Raw genomic sequence first — 23,027 nt, forward strand, 5'->3', positions numbered from 1 at the left:
CCCCCCAGACTTATGAGGCATGGGTCATGACAAAGATAAGGAACACTGCTCCACCTGGTTTCAACAGATGGTGATAGAATGCACACTTCTGGTTAAATCTTGCATTGCAACCTAAGACACCTTCCCAGGCATATGCACTCCCTCAGAAATTTTTGGACAAAATCATAGAACCATAGAATGGTTTGGGTTGGAAGGAACCGTAAATGTCACCTAGTTCTAACCCCCCTGCCATGGGCAGGGTCGCCTTCATTTAGAGCCGGTTGCTCAGAGCTCCAACCAGTCTCTCACTGTGCAACCTGTTCTAGTGTCTCAGAAAGTTCATAGAACTTGCCTTCTTTCAGTTTAAAGTTATTATTCCTTGTCCTATCACTACAAATCCTTGTCAAAAGTTTTCTTGTAGGTCCCATTTAGGTATTGCATACCATCCTGTTTGAGGAGGACAGTTGCTGTAGGAGTACTTTGTCACAGTTGATACATTATAAATGCCAAATTTCGTAACTGGTCTGATTTTGGTTTTATGTTGTTGTGGGTTTTGTTTTTTTGTTTATTTGTGGGTTTTTTTTTGTTTTTTTTTTTACTTTTTGATGGATAGAATGTAATTGCACCAAGAGAGCGCTACTGTTTATGCACCTCCCCTCCTAACCATTGCTGCCCTTTGTGCCATATTTATTACTGAATGGTTAGTAATTAACTACAGTATTTCTTTTAGGGGTGTGAGTAATGTGTGGTTTTTACTCTGCCAGAATGGCTCCACTTCCCAAAATGCATGCACCAGGTGGGTGACACCTTCCAATACCTGTCAATTTACTTGAACTGCTCTAATTCCCATGACATATTAAACACAATCTAAGGTTTCAAACCATGAGTGCCATCTGTTTTGTGTCAGATATATTTTAGTTAATTGAGAAGATCTGCTTATTTTTCATCCCATCACTGGTTGGGTTTGCCTCACTTTTATTTTATGCTGTCTTCAAGGACTGTGAAGAGCAGTTTAGAGTAGAAAAGGGAGGCTAAATCCTGCTTTGTCATCATACTGAGCAGCAGCAGGAAAAAAATCTTCCTAACTATGGTGGGATGACACAACTGAGACAACTTGTGCCGTGCATCAAGGCATGTGGGCTGCAATAGCCAGTGTCACCTCTGCCCCGCTCCTTCGCTTCTTGGCTGATGCAGGGAGGTGACTTACTCTTGCTGCTCTGCTTTCACTGCTGTATGGAATCAGGACAGGGAAAATTAAGGAGGCATGCAACAACATTCTGTAGGAGCATTTCCTGCAGTGCTTTCCCCTGACAGAACAGTCTCTTCTGGCTTCAACAAGGGGATTGTCAACAGCAGACTGAAGAGCCTCATCACTGCTGGACAGCATAGATAGGCTGCTGTAGTCGCAGGCCCACCACAGCATTGGTCGGGAGGTGTTGCTGTCAGTGCCTAGTCCAATGCCACACTCAGAGAAGAGTCACTTTGAAAAGGTTTTTACAGGAGTTTCCTGTAATTGTGTCCAATTGCTTCTGTCATTGGATACCACTGAGAAAAGTCAAGTTTTCTTCACTCATTAAATGTTTATACATAGCGATAATATCCCCCATTGGCATTCTACAGGACAAACAATCCCAACTCTTTCAACTCTGGTTTGTGTGAGAGAAGCCCTGGACCACTCATCATCCTTGTGGCCCTTTTCTGCATTCCTCCAGTCTGTACTGTCTCTTGTACTGATGCTCCCAGGAGTGGACTTAGCACTCCAGGCTAAGTCACACTGGAGACAGGAGGACTGTGAAGCTGGTGAATTGGCAGTAATGGATCTCACTCACCTCTAAGTCCAGGGAGCTTGCCAGGGAATTCTGTTCTGTAGTGTGAAAACCATATGCATTTTTCTTGCTGAAGAGTTAGATACCAAATAACTTCACAATACTTCTGCATTGTTATGTTAATTTTATTTGTATTTGTATTTCATTGCTTCATCCATTATGATTGGTTTGGAAAGTAAACTTTCCTTTTCTTTTAATGACTACAACAGTTACTATCAGTCTCTCTTCTCTTACACTTCAACAATTATTTAATAACAAACAGAACTAAAAAAAGTCTGAGACAAACACGACATCATTAAAAAAATTAACACACCAAACAGAGCTGATGCATGGAGGAAGAAAAGGAATCAACCACTTATTTCTTTGAAAGATGCATTCCCCTTTAAAATTACCAAAATTTTTTAAAAAATGTATTTTATAGGAAAGAGAAGGGAGTGTACATGTGCATGTTGTGACAATTCCACATCCATATCCCCAAACATATACACACACATATATATATATGTATATGTATATATATGCACACGTGCACATACACAGACACACATGTATTAGACTGGACAAGTAATATATATTTTTTCCTGGGAGAAAATTATTATAACTTTTAATTATATTAGTTACATCTGTCTTTAAACTTATTAAAATATGGAACAGAAACTACTTTGAGAGCTCTAACATATTCAGCTAAACCTTGGAAATCGCTGTCTATTTAGCATAAAACACATGAAAAAATCAACTTTGATAACTTTTTATTTAAATTTACACCATCATCAGGTTCTTAGTGCTGATTTGGCTTGCTTGGCCTTTGGAATAGTCTCCATAATTATTAAAAATGTCTTTTATTAAAAATGTCTTCCAATATATAGGAAAAAATGTCTAAATACTGACCACTTGTCTATACTGGGTACCCCAGTGTTATCCCCTTTCTAAAGCCCACAGAGAATGCTTTACTACAGAAACCATATTTTTATTTTACATGCAGTGACTCCTGTTTTGCTGAACTTCTAGGTACCTCCTGCTCTCTTGCTACTGTTCTTCCGAAGAGATGATAAACAGCCAGCCCTTGATGGTCTCTCTTCAGAGGGCATAAGTCAGAGGTAGCCCTTCTGCAGGCCCAGAGGGAGGTGAGACAGCTACTTTTTGTACCAGCACTGTCCTTGGGGAAGCAAAAGGCACACTGAAAGGCTGTCTCTGAGAGCTCCCACCCAGAAAATGAGAAGCAGACAAGCTTAAAAGTGACAGGAAGAAGTAGCTTTTTGTGAGAAGGCTCCAAAATGTGTAATTTATTTAACCCAAGGGTGCTCAAAGATCCTTTTAGTCTGTTGTTAACAGAGACCAGACAAGAGTGGCTTCCCAACTATGAAGAGTATCATTCTCTGTATCCTTTTCACAGATAAGGAATTTGTGATTACTGAGGACAATGTTCACCTATTAAGTTTCTGCACATCTTTTTGATGTCAGTAGACCCTGTAGAATTGTTATCTGTTTTCCTCCTCTTTCCCTGCCTTGCTCTTAATGAATCCATCAGGAGAATCAAATAATGATGTAAGTTTTGCTGCTTTAGGGTCTGAGTTCTTCGAGAAAACTAGTAAGTTTCGTAAGTCCTCAGCTTCTCTCAAATCTGACAGAAATCATCGGTTTTGCTGTTGTGAATTAGTAAAAAAACTCCACCCTTCAAAAGACCTTGGGACTCCATTGTTCATAAAAGCTAAGGGAGATTATGTTCAGATTTGTTTCATATTACAGCTGTCACTAATCTATGTTCACACAAAACAGAAGTTCATTACAAAATCTCTTATTACAGAGAAAATCAATGAAAGTTCTTAAGTCTTTAACTATTGAAGTCAAGTTTGGTGTCATAGGAACCTTTCACAACATTTTTCATTACTTCAGAGTAATGCTGAGTTTCAGTCAGTTGAAATGATTCCTGTATAAAGGCACTATAAAGTGCCTCAAAGTTTAACACAACAGCATCTTTAGTTAGGTGAAGTTAGGTAAGAAAGACAAAACCTAGAAGAACTAGAAAAGTGATTAAAAAACCACAACAAAACAAAAAAATCCAAATAGCCTCTTTTCTCCCTCTCCTCCCTCTACTTTTCCAAATCCCAGAACAATATGGAATGCTGGTATTATTAGGAACATACACAATAATAAGATCAAGTACAAGAAACATTGCAAAACACTATTCTGTTTGTGCAAATTACTGATAAAGCTGGAATCCTTGATCACCAGATTCAAGAGGAATCTGCCTTCCTCTCTCTATGGGAAGGGGTAAAATGATACTTTTACAGTGATGCCACATTCCAAACATTCAGATTTGCTTATCAGCTATCATGGAGTGGAAGAGGAGAAACGTGCTGCAGAAGCAAGAGTACCTGTTGGGAGACACTCAGCAGAAGGCCACACCTTTTCATGTGGAGGAAGGAAACTCCATGTTCTTCCTAGCAGAATGAGTAAACAAAACAAGTACACTCTTCTCTCATTTGCAGATGGTTCATCTCCTGTGTAATAATAAGCTTTTACCATTACAGGGATTTTTGCCAGGTCAAACACAAATCCTCTAGGGTTCAACTCTGCATTTTACTCTTTTGCCTTATACATTGTGCTATACTAGAAAATGAAACATATGCGGGTTTGGGGAAAAAATGGTTTAAAAGAAAAGGAAGACACTCCAATTGATAAGTTTTGCATTCACAAAATGGTAACAGAAAAAATTCTGCCTAATCTTCAGACTGAGCTGCAGTGAATAGTCTCAAAACAGCATATGGTAAGTAGTGTAATAAAATGAAGACTAAATTATGCATAAACCCCATGTTTTTCAATTTGTGTAGTGACTTTGATCATTATGCACAAAATTCCACACCTTTGCATCTTTACGTTAATCTTTCAAATACAGTGCTGTCCAGACTGAGAACACCACATGGCAACTGTCCACGCTGGCAGTGGAATTCAAGTGCACTGCATCAGCGACAGCTCCATCTCAAACAGTGCCACAGCCCAGGCACTTCGGAGGAATTCAAGAAACTCTTTATAAGCAATTGAAATTGTAATTCCACGCAGTCACCAGCTACATGAACCACCCCAAAGAAATTACATTTTTCATCTTCTTTAAAATGAGGCAAGATCAGGAGTAGTTGTGGCAATGAATTCCAGAAGCTACTTATATCCTGCAGAAGTGCCAGCAGAACAGAAATCATCTGTGCATGCATTCCAATCCCCAAAGAATTAAACCTGATTGCAAAGACTACCAAAGAAGGTAGGAACACTTAGGTCCATCCCCTTGAAAGCAAAGGATAATGCTGCTTGTGTAGTTCTAGAGATGCAGAAAAGCCCCCATCACAGGTACACCAAATGTGTAAAAACCACTTTTTCCCAGCAAAAACATTTTTTCCCAACAAGAATGTAATCACTGAGATTTTACAAGCCCTGATTTAAGCAAGCAGGCAAGTAAATCAAAATGTACTACAACGCTGAGCTAGAAAATATTTGCTGTTATTCTTTAGTGTCTGCTACTCCTCTATTTCAAATATTCCAATCACTGGATACTCCATGAGATTTTCTTCTGCTTCTGTCTCAGAAGACATAAACATACTAAACTTATTTGAGGAGAAGGCAGCAAAAGGATTAAGAACTTACTCAGGAAAAAGTAACTTTTCACAATAACACAAGTGTGCAAAACTTGTTACAAGGCACAGAATACATAGATGTGTTCCACTTGATTCCCATTTATTCAGAAGTATTTCTCTTCTGATACCTCTGTTAAGTATCACTTTCATTTTTAATTTATTTTTTTTTTTCAGAAGAAAGCTTCCTCAGGGCATATTTGGCATAGAAGACTTGATTTGCTGCAATGGATCCATCCAGATTGTTCATAAATGTGTTAATTAACTTGGATTAAGTTCTGGAAAAAAAAGATTGTGTTAGCCCAGTGTAAAAAGCAAGTCACATTGCTGGGCACTGTTTAGCTGCAACAGAGACCTCCAATTAGTCCCTCCTGACCTAATCTTTTTTACTACTCATCTTTGTTGTATCTTCCTGAAAGTCACTCAAATTAAATTTATTTTGCCAGAAAAGATGAAATTTTAGAGTGTTTGAGAGTGATCCTTTTTCTAAAGGGATAGAAGGATATGAAATTACACGATAGATTGGTGTACTTCATAGTGTATACTTCAGGAAAATGATGACTATAGCTGGTTTTTTTATGTAATACAGAGATACTGAGAACATTTGCTGTCAGTCACAGCATGAATTCAAGGAAAATACTTCAGCACTGCAGAGCTATATCTGGGTCCCTGTTAATGTAGCTGAGATCAGAAACACTCCAATTGTCATTAAATTATGAGCCACAATGAAGAATAAACTGCCTGTTCGGCTGGAGGACGTGGTTGTCTTCCCAGAAACACAAGGCTTGCTGGCATTTAGGAATGGTGGCCAAGCCTTGGGTGGCCTGGAGCAGGATAGGAGGCATTAAAGGCTAGGTCTTCTTTGATTCCAGAACCTCTTAATAGTCTGTTGCAGTTAGGAAAGAAAATACATACCAAGAAACAAAAGAAAGAGAAAGCAAGGTTGCAGATTTCATTTCAAAACAACTAGTCAGGAGGTCAACCCTGAATTTCAGTAAAGCTTTAGCAGCAGGGGCACTGTTTGCTATTGTTATGGCTGAAGAGGTTCTTATTCCTGATAAAGGAGCTAAAACTGATATGATTCTTCTTTTTCTCAATAAGCCATGTTGCTCAGATGAGGTTCCTAGCAGCATATTTAGGGTTAACAACTTTGACACTGGAGAGAAGCAGTTGTGACAGTAACTGTGGCTCCCAACTCTCCTGCTTTTAGGGATTAACAAGCAGGCTCAGTCCATGAGAGCTGTCATGTTCTTGAACTCTGCAGTAGGAAGGAAATGGGACTTTGCTTTTCTTCAGTGGGTAGTTTTTAGTGACACATCCTGGTTGTCATCTCTTTCTGTAAAACAAGAAAGGGAAACAAACGGCGTTTAATATTTCTGCAACTCTGCAAATTCATGTGGTTTTAAATGGCACCCATAATTTCTGCCCCTCTCTGTCACTTTTAAAGACAATTAACATAACTGGCAAGTAAAATACAGCATTTTGTCACTTTTGACAGCTTCAATAACCTAATAAATCCCAAGCCATATCAGGTAAATGGTGCTACATCCCCCTCCCAAAGAAATAAATCAACCACAAATGCCAGAAACCTTTTAATTTAATGTAAGAAAAAGGATTCAAATAATTCTCATTGAACCTGCAGCCAACAGCAGCCCCAGATACACCTTCTATGCCTAGTTATTTCTGCTTACCCACAGGCATAAAGGGCACAGGAACACAAATCCTGAGGACTTGACCAGACCTGTGACATTCATCTCTAGGATGGGGTTTTGGACCATTTACAGACTCCATTAGGAACTGGGGTTTGGGATCCATACAGAATTTTACTTGATCTGATTTACAAGCACTCTGATACAAACTCTCTGGTAACTGGCTGTCCCATTCTATAAAACTTCATGTTTGCCAGCAGATTTTCTGGAAAGGCATTATCTGACCAACAGCCATCCACATATACCAGACCACACAGCATTTATCTTGGAAAATCAATTGAGATTTACCAAGTTATCAGAAGTCTCTGAAAAATCTCTTAGCTTGCTTGAATAATTTAGTATAATCTGTAAGGTCATTAAGATCCAATATAAACTGCTTCATGACAATTTTGTAACTCTGTCTTACTCTGTGTTTAACAGATTACTTTTCCATCTAGAATCCTGCACATAATCTTTCTCTTCCCTTTCCAAACCTTTAACTAATTTTTCTTTCTTGCGTATTTATCTTGCATTACTTGTTATTTTGTTGGCATGAATGTAACAGAATGGAATGTTGTCATTTGTTATAAAGACAATGGTAATTAGTTCAGGGAATTTATACAGTAATAAGTTATTCCACAGTGATATATACAGTAAGTAAACTTGCAGTGGCTTCCCCTCTAATTTGTTAGAGATGGCAAAGCTGACTGTTCATGGAAAAATCTGTCTCCTTTTCTCCTGAAATGTTTTGTGGCCTTTTTTTTGTTTGTTTGTTTTTTGTTTTGTTTTAGTTGTTTTTTTCTTAAATAGCTGTGATTAGGTTTATTTCATTAGAGTAACAAACACCAAATGCAGAACTAAATAAAATTCAGCACAGTGTTAGACAGCTTCCTACAGAAGATTAATTAGGTGTTAATGTGTTTCAAGGCAGTTTTTGTCTTCAGTGGCTCCTAATTTTACACATACTCAGTGTCTGCATGTTCCTAGTGTACTTCCTATAATCATAGCTGACAGATCTGTGAGGTAAAACACTGCAACTTCCTTCTGTAAATGCTGCTGAACAGTGATTTTTACTGAGACTGTACCATCTTACCCTGTTATAAAAGCATTCCAGGAGGTAATGTGGGCCATATCAGAGCCATTGTAAACTGGGCCACACTCCTTCAGACACACTGGGAGGCAAACTGCAATAGCACCAGAGGTGGGACTCTAGATACGGATCAATGTGTCCAGGAAAAGGGCAGAGTAGGAACTTAGATGATCTATGCATATGATGCGAATTAGAGGGCTTTAAACCAGTTTGCCATGACAGTCATGAAGCATGAACCTATCAATGCCATTTCTAATTTCTCTCTAGAGGCAGAATTGATTTTTTATAGTAATACAATCTCTCCCCAAGCTTCTCTCTCCCTTAATTTCTGTTATTTTTTTTTTTTTTTTTGGTTATACAGTCACATCCACAGTCTTCTCCCTAGATCCTATGTCCCCACGCTGTCAGTAGAACATTGCTGCAAATAACACTATAACTTTCTCCCTACAAGGCCTTCTCAACAGTTGCTTGGCTCCAGTTTTGGAAATCTCACCAAAGTTGTGAGAAAAATATTTAACCTTAAAAAACATTGACATCTCTGATGCATAGAAACATTCTCTGTATTGATCTATATTGTTACTGGTAAAAGAAGGACACACAAGTACAGCCACATCGTATTCCTGCACATTTGTGCATAAGCTTTTACTGATTTCACCCAATGACCGTGAATTGGATGTGCTTTAAAAAAATGAAAAAAGCCCATGATTCCTGTGATAGTGAATTGGTGCTAGCTTTGTGGGAGTGACCCACTTCTACTTGTTATTTTGTTAGAGGAATTCACAAAACAATAGGAGACAGTATCTCAAAGAGGTTGATATAATTTGGATGCTGGCAAAGAAAAAGCTTCACTCTAAATGCTGATGAAGAGAGGAAGGGTCATATCCTCAGTGTCCAACCCTGGCTGGGTGGCAGCATGAGACGCACTATGTGCTGCAGAGCCTGCTGCTGAGCCTGTTACTGAACAAGTTGCTCCTACTTGCCACACTCTGCCTCCTCTGAGATGCTTACCTTTACAAATTAACCACCCACTCTTCACACAGCTTGCTGGCATAACTCTCACTGATTCTGCAGGCAACAGAGAACTCTGCACAAAGTACCCCCTCCACTTAACTCTGCAAAAGAGTCCTGCTCAAATCTCACCAAATACCTGATTCTTAGTTATTCTGCTGCTGCACAGCCTGAGATGAGCACTGTCTTTAACAAAAAGTGGACTGCTCTTCAGTGTCTCCTGAGTCTTCCTGGGTTTTTGCTTCTCTGCTTCACTGTTCATTTTACATTGGGAAAGGTGTAGAAGTATGTTCTTGACTAACAATTATCGATTAAAAGTATATAAGAGTATTTCCCAAATATGGCAAATGACAACCAGCTATCAACTGACTCTTCTGAAAAGGCTGGAAATGCTCTTTGCCTTAAGGTACTGTGATAGCCAGTCCCAGCTGGATATTGAATGAAATATAAAGGCTAGGCAGACAAAAGAATCAGATAATCAAGACAGGCACACATAAGCACTTGAAAACATACTGAAAACTTTCAAAGTCCCTCTGTGCTCATTAACAGAAACTCTCCATACCAGAGCTTTTGATAGCAGATGCATTTCCTCTTGGAAATTAATTACAAGACACTCCAGAGCATTATTCTCATTGATACATTAATATGTGTTCCTGATTTCAATTCTGGATTACACATTTAACTCAAAAAAATGAAGGCAATGAAGGTTTTTCAAATCCAAACCAGAAGCCTAGACCTATCGTATGTGCTGAATATGCCCAAGTAACTGAGAAGAATTTAACATAGAATTCACTTCTAAGGAACACAAAGAGAAACACTGGCTATTCTTTATCAAGTCCTTGATTTAGTTACCCACTGGAATTAATGCTAACAGGCCTCTCTGTAAACATCAGGAACCTATCTGTTTTGCTAGTATTTGTGATTTCATGGAAGGACACATTCCTGAATGTTTTTCAGGGAGTACCAACTTGATTTCACAGACGAAGGGAAAAAAGAAATATTTAAAAGGTAATCAATATTTGTATCTGAAGAATGCCTAGTTCTCTCCCCTCCGTAATACTCCAACATAAATTTCAGATAAATTCAGCACATAAATCTACACCTAACTCTTTTAATTTTTACTCTTCATTTCACCTTTAAATACAGCAGAAGAAGAATTGAAAAATGCAACATAGCCAGGAGTAGCTGAGGAAATATCTTTTTAACATGACAAATTTACCTGTGGTAAGATATTGATTGCATCTGAATGGATTACGAGAAGAATGAATTTCCCATAAAGAATGGTTTTCTTCTAAGAAAATTTTGTTTCTATGCTTATGCAAGTATAATATATAGCTGGCAAAACACAAGGCAGAAACCCTTCAAACATCACCATTGTTCCTGTGTATAATACAAGCTGGAGGTCCCTCCTGTGCAAAAGCTGAAGAAAGTAGATGAAATGAAAAAACAGTATAAACACCAGTATTCTATAAGAAGACCAGAAAAAAAGAATAAATGCAATAATGATCTTCACCAAAACCAGTGTTGTTTTAGACTGAAATCTTCCTTCAGTGCCTGGGTTCCATCCTCACTTCCAGTTCTCCAAACTGAAGCAAAGCATGGCTTGACATTCACTCCCCTCAGCATCCCCTGCTGCCAGTTACCAAGCCTAAGGATGATGTGGAAACATCTTGTTTCAGCCCTTTGACAACTGTTTTAAATGTAGTAAGATTCTTCAATGTATATACGAGTGTGTCAGCAGAAAAGTGGATAGAGAAACAGCATTGTGTGCTGACAGGCAGGGATACCTTGCCTGGAGGCACTCATCAGCCTGGAAGACCTGACCAAGTGGCCAAGAGCAAGGACATGCCAGCAGTGGGCACCATGCCAAATCCACTTGCCATGCTTATGGACTCCACAGGCAGTCATTCATGTCTCCAAACACTGCAACCAAAAAAACCCCCAAACCATTGCCCAGAATTAACCACATTCTTCTCACAGGTAAGGAACTTAGAATTTATTCAACCATCCTGTGAAACAATGCACAGTGTTGGGCAGAAAGGCAATACACACACCAGGCCTCCCAGTTTAGTGTTCATGATCTGAGTTCAAGACTAGAAGGCTCTGCAGAACAAACACAAGCATCACTGGGACACACCTTTCTCCTCTCTCCTTTCATGGACAGAAAAGCAAGCCACAGCCACATGGAATGCTATATGCACACAGAGAGGCCCAGTGATGCACCAATGCAGACAGCTCACAGTCTTTTTGTAGTTCAAATAACAACTGCAGATGAAGAAGAGAAAGATCTGTTCTTCAGAGCACAAATGGCTATGACAACTGCAGCTTTTTCTTGGTGCTTTCTTCACAAACCTCTTAATAATTAACAAATAATTAACACGTGGACAAAGCTCTTTGTATCCTGATGACAAAAGAAGCTGTTTACAATGGAACAGCATAGATCATGTGGTCTATGATCCTGTGCTGCACAACGTATCTGTATTCTACAAAACTATTTTTTCTTTTTTTGATTTATGGATATTTTAATTAGAAACATGCACTGAATATTCATTTAGAAATTGTTCTCTCCAAAGTTAGTAAAAAAAAAACTTCCTCTACTTCTTCCGTTGCCCCTCTCTCTGTATCATGACTAAAAAAAAATCCCAACAGAATGGTAATTACTGTCCAGTGGATATATTGATCATTGTGGTATTTCTTTTGTTAGGTTTCACAATGTCTTCCACTTGAATGAGTCTCAATTATCATGATGCACAGCATTAAATTAATCTTTCAGACAATCTCTTTGGTTTGAGGGTAGTTATTTTGAAGCTAAGGACGGGTTGACAATAATCCTATTTGGTTCTTCCTGAATTTGTTTGGTGATGTTTGTGGGACACAGATAATACTCCTGTCTGCAAACATAAACCCTTATCACTAATGACAAAGGTATTCTATCAAATGACCGCAAGCAGGAGCAGAAAATAACCCTGCCAAATACACCTGTGAGTAGAGTTAGATCCAGATAGATACAGAAAACATGCATTTGGATGACTGACTTGCCTAAAATCACCTAAAATGTTCCAAGGAGATAGTTTCACCTTCTGCATGTTTTTGTCTTCTGTAACAATAAAATAAAGTTTGGTTTAGTGTACCTTACCCTATTAAATGGACTTGAAATGTGTGGCTTTTCACACCAAAATAATCCAGAGTAAATAAGCAGACACCACAACTATATTCAGCATAAAATTTTACATAATATTTATCAGGAGACATGTTAGTTCTATATTATTAACCACAATTTTGTTGCATATTTTATTTTATACACTAACAGATCTAATTAAATGGGACAATAAATACCTCTTTCCTCCTTTCTTTTTTCTTCTGCAGAACTTCTAAATTCATGTGACAAAAGATTTTTTTTTCCTTTGTCAGTTAGAAAAAGTAGACTTGCTGTTTCTCAGTTTTCTGGATCTCTCTGGTTTAGAGAGAATAATAACAGTCCAATTCAACACTCAATAAAACTAATACAGTCACTCAAAAAGTACTGTTCAAATTAAGAAAACACATACTTTTAGTTAAGTACAGTACAGTAATTTCACGACTAAAAGGCACACTGTATTATAAGGTGCACTTCCGGGTGTCGGTAAATTTCTGAACTTTATCCATATATACGGCGCACTGGACTATAAGGCGCACTTTGTTTTTTTGCAGTGAGGATCCACGTGCAACAAAGTAACGAATTAGTTAACGGAATCGTGCGATTGCGGGGTTTACTGGCAGGTGCTCAATTTGCAAACATTTTTCATGGACTGGCGTACCTTTTAAACGCAGCCCCCGGCGCCCTCCCTGTGCTGTGGGCCCCGGCACTCCCGCCTGGTGCCAGCTGCTGCGGGCTGCCGGTTCGCACTTCCGGGTTGGCAAATTTCCGAACTTTGTCCATATATAAGGTGTTCCGGGGTATAAGGCACACTTCCGAGTTTGGACCAAAATTTTGGTCAAAAGGGTGCGCATTATACGCGTGAAATTACTGTAGTTTTTCTGAAATTTCTTCTTAATACCATCTTCACAATTCCCTTATGATAGTTAGACTACTGAAGGGAGCTGTTAAGCTGTAAAGTGCTAAAGAGAGGAAATCATAGGCATTTTTATAACAGTTAAGCAAAATCTCCCTAGGAAAGTCCTTCTATCTTCAGTTCAGTGCAAGCAAAGCAGCTGATGCCATAGAAATAGTCACTAAAAATGTGTGCCCGAAATTGTATATTCAGAAAATCCACCATGGCAGTGCACCCTAAGGCTCTACTTTCTTCGAGCATCAAAGTTGAGAATTGTATTTTTGAGAAATAATAAATCCTAGAGCTCTCAATTTCCTTCTAATTTCCTGCAAGATGTGGAAAAAGACAGTATTTACCTATAACTGATTTCTTCTTTAGTTAGTGATCATATCCATTTCTTGAGAAATTGTCACCGCTTGTACAATGTGAAAAAAATCCTTTTGGATATTAACACCATAACTGGACTGGGGGCAGGAAATGCTAGGTTGGTTGGTTTTTTTGGTTGGTTGTTTTTTTTTCATTTCTGAAAGAAAGAAACACCTGTTTGCTAGTTGGTGGCAGTGACTGAACAAGTCTGAACGAGACTGAACATTACATGTTCCCTGTCCAAAGCTTAAGCCATCCAGGCAGCACACACAACACACTGGAAGGATAAACAGCCAGAGGTCTGTCTTAATATTACTGTTGTCTTGCGTCTTCTAAGTGAGATAACAGAGGACACCTTGAAAAGATCTGAAGGGCTGTATATTGATGGCAGTGAGCAGCAGTAGAAAAGTAAAACTGAATAGCTATAAAGGAGAGTGACAGGAAGAACATAATAAGGATAATGAAATCAGTCCCCGTGTACTCTTGAGTTCAAACTGTCCTCTGCTGGCAAGTAATCTGTATTTCAGATTTGTGGATACCTTAACTGTTTTCCTGAAGATTGTAAGCGGATATACAAAGTTTATGGAAAAATGCAAATTCTAATTTTCACCATAACCACAGAAAAATAACTAAGCAGACAAAGCAATATTTTGGAAAAAAACACCAGTGAATTAAAAAATGAGTATTTTTATTTTAAAAGATAAGCTTGAAAATTTTGGCTTCATAAAAATCTCTATTAATCATCCTGTTTCACTCAGCTGTGCTTCATCTGAGAGCACCTGTGTCAAAATGCCAGCATTTTGCCATGTTTTGCTAAACCTGCTACAGCTGAGTTTTCAACTCTGGGTACTGTATGAAGCTAGTGCCAGAAGTGTTACGTTCATAGTATTTCTATTACATCCATGGTATTTCTGGCAATGAATTGCCTGATGAGCAAACATTTTTTTGTGGTATAAACAAAGATGCAGCAAATCTGCTAATTATTTAGTGAAAAGACATAAATTAGACCTATACCAGTAGTTAGTTCAGCCTCATGGACAGAGTAACAAGAGGTACAGAGTTGGGGGACTGATATTTATGAGGTCTATAACCCTAGAAAAACAAAAAGCATAGCAGAGAAATTCTAGTGTTCACCTGAGCACTATATGACTACAGTACTGTTAATTGGCCCATCCTGAAACAGACAGGAGACTTGGCAGAACTAGTTTGAAAACAGAAACTTCTTGATTTGGTATCTTGACTTCCATGTTATAATGACTTTTAAGCAGCTCCAAACACCAGATGAAAATGTTTTCAGAAAGCAATGATGCTATGTAGCCAATGGAAGTTTTTACACTGAGAATAATGAAGCAAGAAATGTCCCTTGTCCTAATGTCCTTGTTTATCCTGAAGATGAAGTCCATGCTCATGGAGGCAATTACCAGCTTCATCATTTTTATACATTCAGTTCCACTGACAGTTATCACTTCCAGTCCCAACTGCTAATGTGGCTGATAGTCTTTGCATGTAAATGAAATCACCATTTCAAAAGTAAGCAGAACAGTGCACGTAAGCAATATCTTGCTCTACTTTTTAAATTCACATTTCTGTTCTTATGAAAAAATATTTATAAAAATTACTTTGAGAAAAGCTCAATGTCTTCATAGGATATGATTTATTAAAAAATTATTGAGAAGAATAAGCAAAGCAGATTACTGTATTCTGCTGTCTATTATCCCTGACCTCAGAAGAAAATTTCACTGCCATCAATAGTTTCCAGTTATTTAGGAATCTGCTGGGAAACAAACTGATTTGCACTGCTATGAAACTGATATGGATGGACTGAGGTTTCCCTCCCACTGGCACCTTTAGTTTAAAGGCCTCTTCATCATCTTGGCAATTCTATGGCTGAAGATGCTCTTCCCCTCCTCTGACAGACCCATCAGCCCCCAGCAGACTAGGCTCCTAAAAGCTTGCTCACTTCCCATTTCCACCAGCATAACTTCTTGAGCAACAGCAAAGCAAATGAACAAACACCAAGTTAAGGAACACAGAAAACTTTGGTCTTCCCATTTCTTTTGTATGTGGCAAGGATCCAGTTTGCAGCTGAAGGTAGGAGGTAGAACTAGGAGCTCTTCTCTTGGTACAACCCTTAATTTATGGCACCAGAGTACTCTGCAAACACTGCTAAATTCAGGCTCACAAGACTTCTGTCAAATGCTAAGTACTTTCATATTTCCCACAAGAAAACTGATGAAAAGACCTATTGCCCAGAGACAGGTGAAAAACCTAAAACAAAATTGGAAAGAGAAAGTAAGTTTTTAAACCAACAGATCACATAAGACTTAGAAGAGGATGCTTTCTGTTGGACCTTACTGGAAGGGTTTTGGTGGCAGGGGGCTAGCAGGGTGGGTTATGGTGGCAGGAGGTCATGTCTGTCCTGTGCCAGCCAGCTACTTCCATCTGCCCCAACACCACTGCAATAAATCCACCGTGTGCCAAAATTTCTGCTGCAGAAGCTGCAGAACACGTATCTGCTCATAGGTATTTAAGAAAGCAGCATATGTTAAGAGGAGAAGACAAATAGTGTCACTATTGGGATGTGGTTGGAGACAAATTCTTGGAAGGAAGGGCAGTGTGCCAGAGCAGACACAGAGCAGACACAGAGCAGACACAGCCCTGAAGGGACTGTGGGTCACAGATACACACCAGAGCAGGGACACTGTGGAGGAACTGTGTCCCACAGTAACCCCACGCTGGGGTGGAGGAACACAAGTAGAAAGCAAGAAGCAACAGACACCACCCCAGTCTCCTGCACTGCCCCTCAATCACCAAAGGGATTAAGAGTATCTGAATGTAACCTAGCAAACTCAAGGTGACTGGAGACCTGCAAGGAGGGAGAAGTTTTTTACTGAATTAGAGCCCAGGGAAGAAAGGTGTTTCTTTGCCGACTGTTTTGTTTAATTTTCTTTTTTCTCCTCAATACTCCGATCAGTAATCAAAAGTTTGTAAATGGACAAGAAATTGAGTAAATTCCATGAACCAAGATTGTTTTGCTCATGATGTGCTTATAAAGTTACATGGTATATTTCTTAAGTCCTACATACTGTAGAGTTCATTGTCAGAGAAAAGGGATCACTGTAAGGAAGTAGATGGGTTACACATGCCATAGCTGTGCTAATGTTTGAAGAATAAATTGATGTGCTGAGGCAGATGCATAAAGATTCTCACCAAAAAGTATATTTAGATGCCATGTTTGAAGTTTGACAAGCTGTCACCTACAAAGGCTGAGAGTGGGATGGAGGTAATAGGCACCCCCATGCCTATGGTGTTTTGGCCACTGGAAGAGGCTCAGAAGTGAATTAAGGTGAACTACTGACAGTGGGTAATAAAGCTGGCCACACAGGGAAATGGCACAAAACAAGTAACACATCTAAAAGCTAAGTATGTTTCCCCATAACTTCCCCATGGAGGCATGGTCAAAGGTCTTCTGAGAGCTCTCATGGTGCTGCCTTGTCTGTCTGTTGGCTGCAGAAAAGAAATCATACACTTCTTTTTCCCTAAATTAACCAATTGGACATGTGTTTTGTGCTCAGGACACCTTGTGGGGTCAGTGACCATGTTGTTTTCCTCTTTTGTACCCATATAAAACAACTCTATGGAAGACTCAAGAATCTGTCAAATTAACCTGCTGATGGGTATGGGAAAATGGCAGGTAGTATTTTAAACTATAACCACCTCTTTGACTGCAGAAAGGACAAGTTATGCAACTCACAGATGGGAGGGAGAACCCCGTTTGAATTATTTGCTTCTTTTGATTTTATAACTGCTGCACTGGGTTGCAAAAGACTGATAAAATCTATTTTAAACATAGAGCATAAGTCCTACAGACTGATATTATGATTCATCTACTGCCAACTTCCCCAATTATTCTCCCTTCTTAAAGTTCAGATAATAAATCAGTCATCTTCCCATTTATTAAAGGAGTCTGTTTATTTAATCATCTCTTGGCCCTTTTTCTAATTAAGGGAGATAATGCAGGCTCATTTCCTGTCAATGATGAACATGGCAGCCCACAGGTTGTCCTCAACTACCACAATAAAATTCAAGACAATTAGTAATGCCTGCTTTGTTTGGCAATTCCCTCCCTTCTCCTTGCTCAACTGAAGAGAAAAATACAGGGGTTTTTTTCCTGCATTTACACACTGCTGACACCCACCCAAGGACAGGAAGAGGGAAGCAGGTGAAGCATTTACTTGGGAGATGGTGAATCCCAGCAAAGTTAATAAACATACTATGATCCCAAGAATAATTTTGTGAAGGAAGGAATATTAAAGGAAAACACACAACAATTACAGCACATTCCCATCTTGCTCTGCTGCTGAACTTCAGTAACCTCCTGTACCACTCTGGCCACAAACCTTCATGTGCCAGCTTTGTGCAAGGGTATTGATACCTACTAACTGCAGCATTAAACCATTTTTATCCACTCTGTATTCTAAAGCTCTTGTAACAGACTTAAGATCACCTATGTCTGAGATACTCTGGTTTATATCTTGCTTATGATTCAACTTCAGCATTTAATAGCTACAGGCTAACCTAGCATCACAAGTCTGGCAGAAAAACTCTCTTTAGCAGGGCTGCCTTCTATCTCTTAGGACATATTTATACAGCATATTAAATTCTACTATGCAGAAAAAGAAATAGATACATTTCAGCTTATCAATAGGTACCAAATGATGTGTCTTTCAGTGGGCCTTGCAAACTGTTGAAAACACGATGATACGTTTTGTCTTGCTTCACAGACTCTCCTCCAATCAGTGTAAGTATACACAAGAACCACACCTGCAACAGCTCCAATTCCTGCAGAAATGCAGGCAGACATCACTTTTGCCACACTTTCAGAATTGTTTCATAATCATTCTAAGCTATACATGGCCTTGCAATGTGCCTTTATGTGAAACAACTAAAACATGATGGGGTCCTGGATACCCTTTCTAGGTAAAACAGGGATTTGGACTACATGACAGCCACATGTGCCAGTCAATACCTCTAGCTGTTCTGTGATTCTGTGTACAAAAGAGAAAAAATAAAATCCAGTGATTCCTAGTTGTCTAAATTATACAGTATATTCCAAACTCTGAGCTTTGGAGAAATGCCTCTCTGATCTTTTTTAAAGTCGGCTAAACACCCACAGAGAGGATTTGAACTGCTTTCTGACTTGTCCCTTAATTTTCCTTCTCTGCTTGTACATTTTTTTATTTGTATTTGCAACCATTTCTGGGGCCTTGCTTCTGGAAACAATGATTTTAATTCAAATCTATTTCAGTCCACAAGGAAGTGTCTGGTTTTGTTACACTGCTAATTATCTGAACCTCAGTCTCACTTCATCTATCTCATGTAGATTCAGAGTGTGCTCTGGATCTAACACACTCAATACCTTCAAGAATACCTACATAAAGACTTAAAAAAAACTCAAAATTCACTTTTCTACAGATATCTGTTCCCTTTACATGCATTTAAATGACTGCTATGAGTTACTGCCATGCTGTTACTGAGCAGTGAAAACAGACAAAATAATATTATATACTAAATATATAGTACAGGAAGAAACAGAAGACAGAAACAGAAAACTTCTCTTTTCTAATGCCAGGATTTTCCACCTTGTATTTCACCACACAACATACATTGCACTTTTCTCTTTCTACAGACCCCACTGAAGATTTCACAAATACTGCAGGAGAAGGAATGGGTCTATGCAGAGAGGCAGAGTTCATCCTTTAGATTGTTTATGTAGAATGACATACATAGACAGAGAGAAAGTCTTGGTGAAGGGAGGAGGAAAATTTCCTAGAGCTTTTGCCCAGACCCCATACTTACCAAAGGCTCTAGTTCTTTGCGGTCTATGAGGTTGAGCTCTGTCACAAAATAATAAAAATGCTTGTAACAGGTGTTGACATGGGCCTCAGCCCCCATAAGGATGATACGGTCAAAGTGATGGATGTAGACATGCACGAACACCCGAAAAAGCCGACACAGTATCTTCTTGCAGATCTGGAGGAAGTTCTTTGGAAAGGGAACACCTGTGAATAGAGAAGACAAGGTTGTCATAACCACCCTGTCATCCTCCCAAGACAAAAGCTTTACTGCCAACTGTGAGACTGTAACTGCAAACTAGGTTATGACTTCTTAGGCCTCCTTTCCAATACAGAAGATCACTTTATAGCCACACTTATTTGACAGCTAGCACCAAAAATAGCCAAATACTTAAACAACTTTAATGGATCAAGATTGACAGGAGCAAGTTCTTTTCTTCCTGTGTATAATTTAATGAATACATGCAGTATTGTAACATCCAGAAAGTCGATTTTCACCTCAGTGCAAATCAACCTATTAACATCAGTGGATTGACATCATGCAATAACTGTTCCTCAAAGTGATACATGCAGAGCACTTATTAGAAGTAACACAGTATTCATGCTCATATAACTCAACAGTGGCATTTCACAGCATCAAAGTTAATAATAAATTTGAAATAAAGGATCCCTTTGCTTTCAACTCCTTCCCAGTTACATGTACCAATCTGATTGCTTCTTTAATAGAAAATCTCTTGAAGAGATACAGGAATGGTTCTTTCAAAAAACTTTTAAAGTTACATGACTTTGCGGCTGGAGACTCCAAGGCAGCTGCAAAGCACCATTTGCTAATGAACTGTCAGGCATCAATAATGGTGCATGAATAATTTCTTCAGAACTGCTCTCCATTAAAGACTAATCTTGCATGGAGTTATGTGCCCCAAAAATCTTGAAGTTTTGTCTCCTTCTATGATTGTCTCTCAGACATAATGCCTAAAGCCTCAGAACTTTACTATTACTCTGCTTTGTTACACAGTTGCCCGATTTTTCAGTTATCTAATTAATGTTTTAGTTGGATTTGAACCACAAAAATACAGCCATTGCTTCTTAAAAAAAAAGCCACCTCACAGCCAAGCATTTCCTACTGCCTAAAAGTCCAGTTCATGCTCTGAACAAGAAAAAACATTTATTATTGTCAGAAATTAACACTTTTGCAAGCTTTCTAGTTTTCAAATTTTAATGTCCTGTTAAATATTGCTCAGGACTCACAAGTGTGGTGAATTAATGGACAAATTGCCCAGTTTCGCTGAGGGTGATTTGAGGACATACAGAGAGAATTTCCATATCAAAACCAGATTTTTGATTACAGATGACATAAATTATCAACTGTGGTTGTAACCAGTCTGCATCTAATTAATATAAATATGTATCTTATTTTGGAATCCCTCGCCAAGGAGGTACCAGGATATATCCACTGTGGATATGAACACTAGTGTGTACATCAGTATGTGAGTAGGGAAACACACCAGCCTGCAGAAGTATCCCTGAACTGCTTCGATATTTGCCATTGCTGAGGTGCAGATAAAGTTGGGAAATGTCTTGAGTTTTTTGGCCTGTACTGGGTTCACCAAATATTTCAACATCCTTTTGCAATAATTTTAAGTAGCTTGTAGAGATGCAGGGCTGCCCTTCTTATTCCTGATGTACAAACCAAGGATCAGAAAAATTGCTGCATTTATCAAAGCACAGCTACTTTACCTTCTTAAGAAATGTATGCTTTCTGTTGTCAAATCCATTCATTTAAGTGCCAAAGCTATTATGGAAGGTCACTGAGGAGAAGGCTTCAATGCTCAAGACATGAACTGAGACATGGTTAAATTACAGAAATGACAGTATGTACAGATGTCTTGGCAATGTTTAAATTGCAATTCCACACAATTGGCCAAGGACCTGCATTGTAACAACTGTTGTTACTTCCAAGGGTAAGTAAACATAATCTATCAAAAACATAACAGAAACCCCAAGTAACTGCTCATTTACTAGAGGAAATCTATTCACATTCCAGTCATCAGAGCATGGCTTAATTCAGGAATGATTATAGTAGCAACCTGCTTTACATTTCTGTAAAATATACCCACACCAGAAATTTAAAAATATACCCCAAAAAATGTCAAGACTTAATAAAAGAGGATGGGGAATAACTGGCACTTTTCACTGCAAGTTGGTTTGCTGAACTGAGAGATGAATTCTTGAAAGTGCTGTATTTTCTAATCCAGAACAGATATGTTCCAAAATGGAGAATAATTACAGTAATTTCACGATTACATGCCGCACCTGATTATAAGCCGCAGCTCCAGGTGTCAGCAACATTTAGGTCTTTGTCCATACATAAGCTGCACTGGATTATAAACCGCATTTTCGTTCACAGGATCTGTGTGCAACTTTGACAAAGTTGCCAATTAGTAACAGAATCGTGGGATCGTGGGGTTTACTGGCTCGGCCCTGCTCGGGGCAGCCGCCAGGGAGCGACCCTGGCCCCACTCACCGCTGCCACTGGGAAGTGGGAGAGCGGCGTGCCCGGTCGCTGCTGCCAGGAAGTGGGAGAGCCGGGCGGGCTCCAGCTCAGCTTGGAGCTGTTGTGGGCTCGGACCTCCGGGTTTGGAAATTTCCAAAATGTGTTCACATATTGGCCGCTCCTAAATGTAAGCCGCACTTCTGGGTTAGGAGCAAAATTTTAGTCAAAATGGTGTGGCTTCTAATCGTGAAATTACTGTTGTTTCATCTTCCAGGGTATGACACACAATTGTTACTGAAGAATATTTTTACTTTCCTACTTCTATATTAACTAACCAAAACCAATCTGAATAAATCAAGGTGAAAAATCTTTTAACTTCTCTTCAGGCTATGTTCCCACTACACAGTAAGGCAGTAAGTATAAAAACCACAGAGCACTGTTTCTGCTGCAAGAGAGGACTTCGATCTAACAGACTTTTAGATGTATTACACGGTCAATTTGAGAACATATAAAAATATTAAAAAAGATAGCTGGTATAGAACAGCCTAGGACTCAATAAATTTGCAGTGTTTCCCCCTCCTTCTCACATGAATCAAGATTTCAGACAAATTGTGTAGCTTCACTTGCTGTTGCAGAATTTCTCCTATTTTGTGGAGTCGTATCTGATTCATTTACTCTTAAATAAACAGTAAAGCACTGCTGCTATCACAAATATATCATTTGGGCACAGGAGAATTGGTAGCAGCTCTCTGATTTCTTTCTGATTCCAGCAAAACTGATTTACAAACTAACACTGTGTCCCTAAGGAGTTAAAAAGCCTCTCCTAGTATCACTGAAAGCAACTGATAACTGTGTAGTGAGCTACCGACACTCCTCAGCCTTGAAGAGTCTGTCAGGCTATCTCTTTGTCCCTGGCACATAGAAAGAGGCTTAAAATCTGGTCAGCCTCAAGGTACAAATGTACATATTGAGGTGCCTGCAGCCTGATCTTGAGCTATACCCTGCTGATCTTTGAGCTCAAAATTAGATAAAAGAGAACAGATTCTGACCTCAATTACAATAGAATG

At 39.0% G+C, this 23,027-nt stretch overlaps 1 protein-coding gene across 2 annotated transcripts in view; it reads right to left on the reverse strand.

Moving 5' to 3' along the window:
* Window positions 1–1,946: 1,946 nt before the first annotated feature.
* Window positions 1,947–23,027, reverse strand: part of MOB3B (MOB kinase activator 3B) — an 89,928-nt gene continuing 68,847 nt past the window's right edge. For both annotated transcript variants that reach the window (XM_033084982.2, XM_033084981.2), the window contains exons 4-5: window positions 19,471–19,673; window positions 1,947–6,764 (exon numbers count right to left, since the gene is read on the reverse strand). In XM_033084982.2, coding sequence (XP_032940873.1) covers window positions 6,735–6,764; window positions 19,471–19,673 — 233 coding nt within the window. In that variant the 3' untranslated portion in view covers window positions 1,947–6,734. The remainder of the gene's footprint in view (window positions 6,765–19,470; window positions 19,674–23,027) is intronic.

The sequence above is a fragment of the Catharus ustulatus genome, chromosome Z (genome assembly GCF_009819885.2).
Source record: "Catharus ustulatus isolate bCatUst1 chromosome Z, bCatUst1.pri.v2, whole genome shotgun sequence".
Lineage (NCBI taxonomy): Eukaryota > Metazoa > Chordata > Aves > Passeriformes > Turdidae > Catharus > Catharus ustulatus.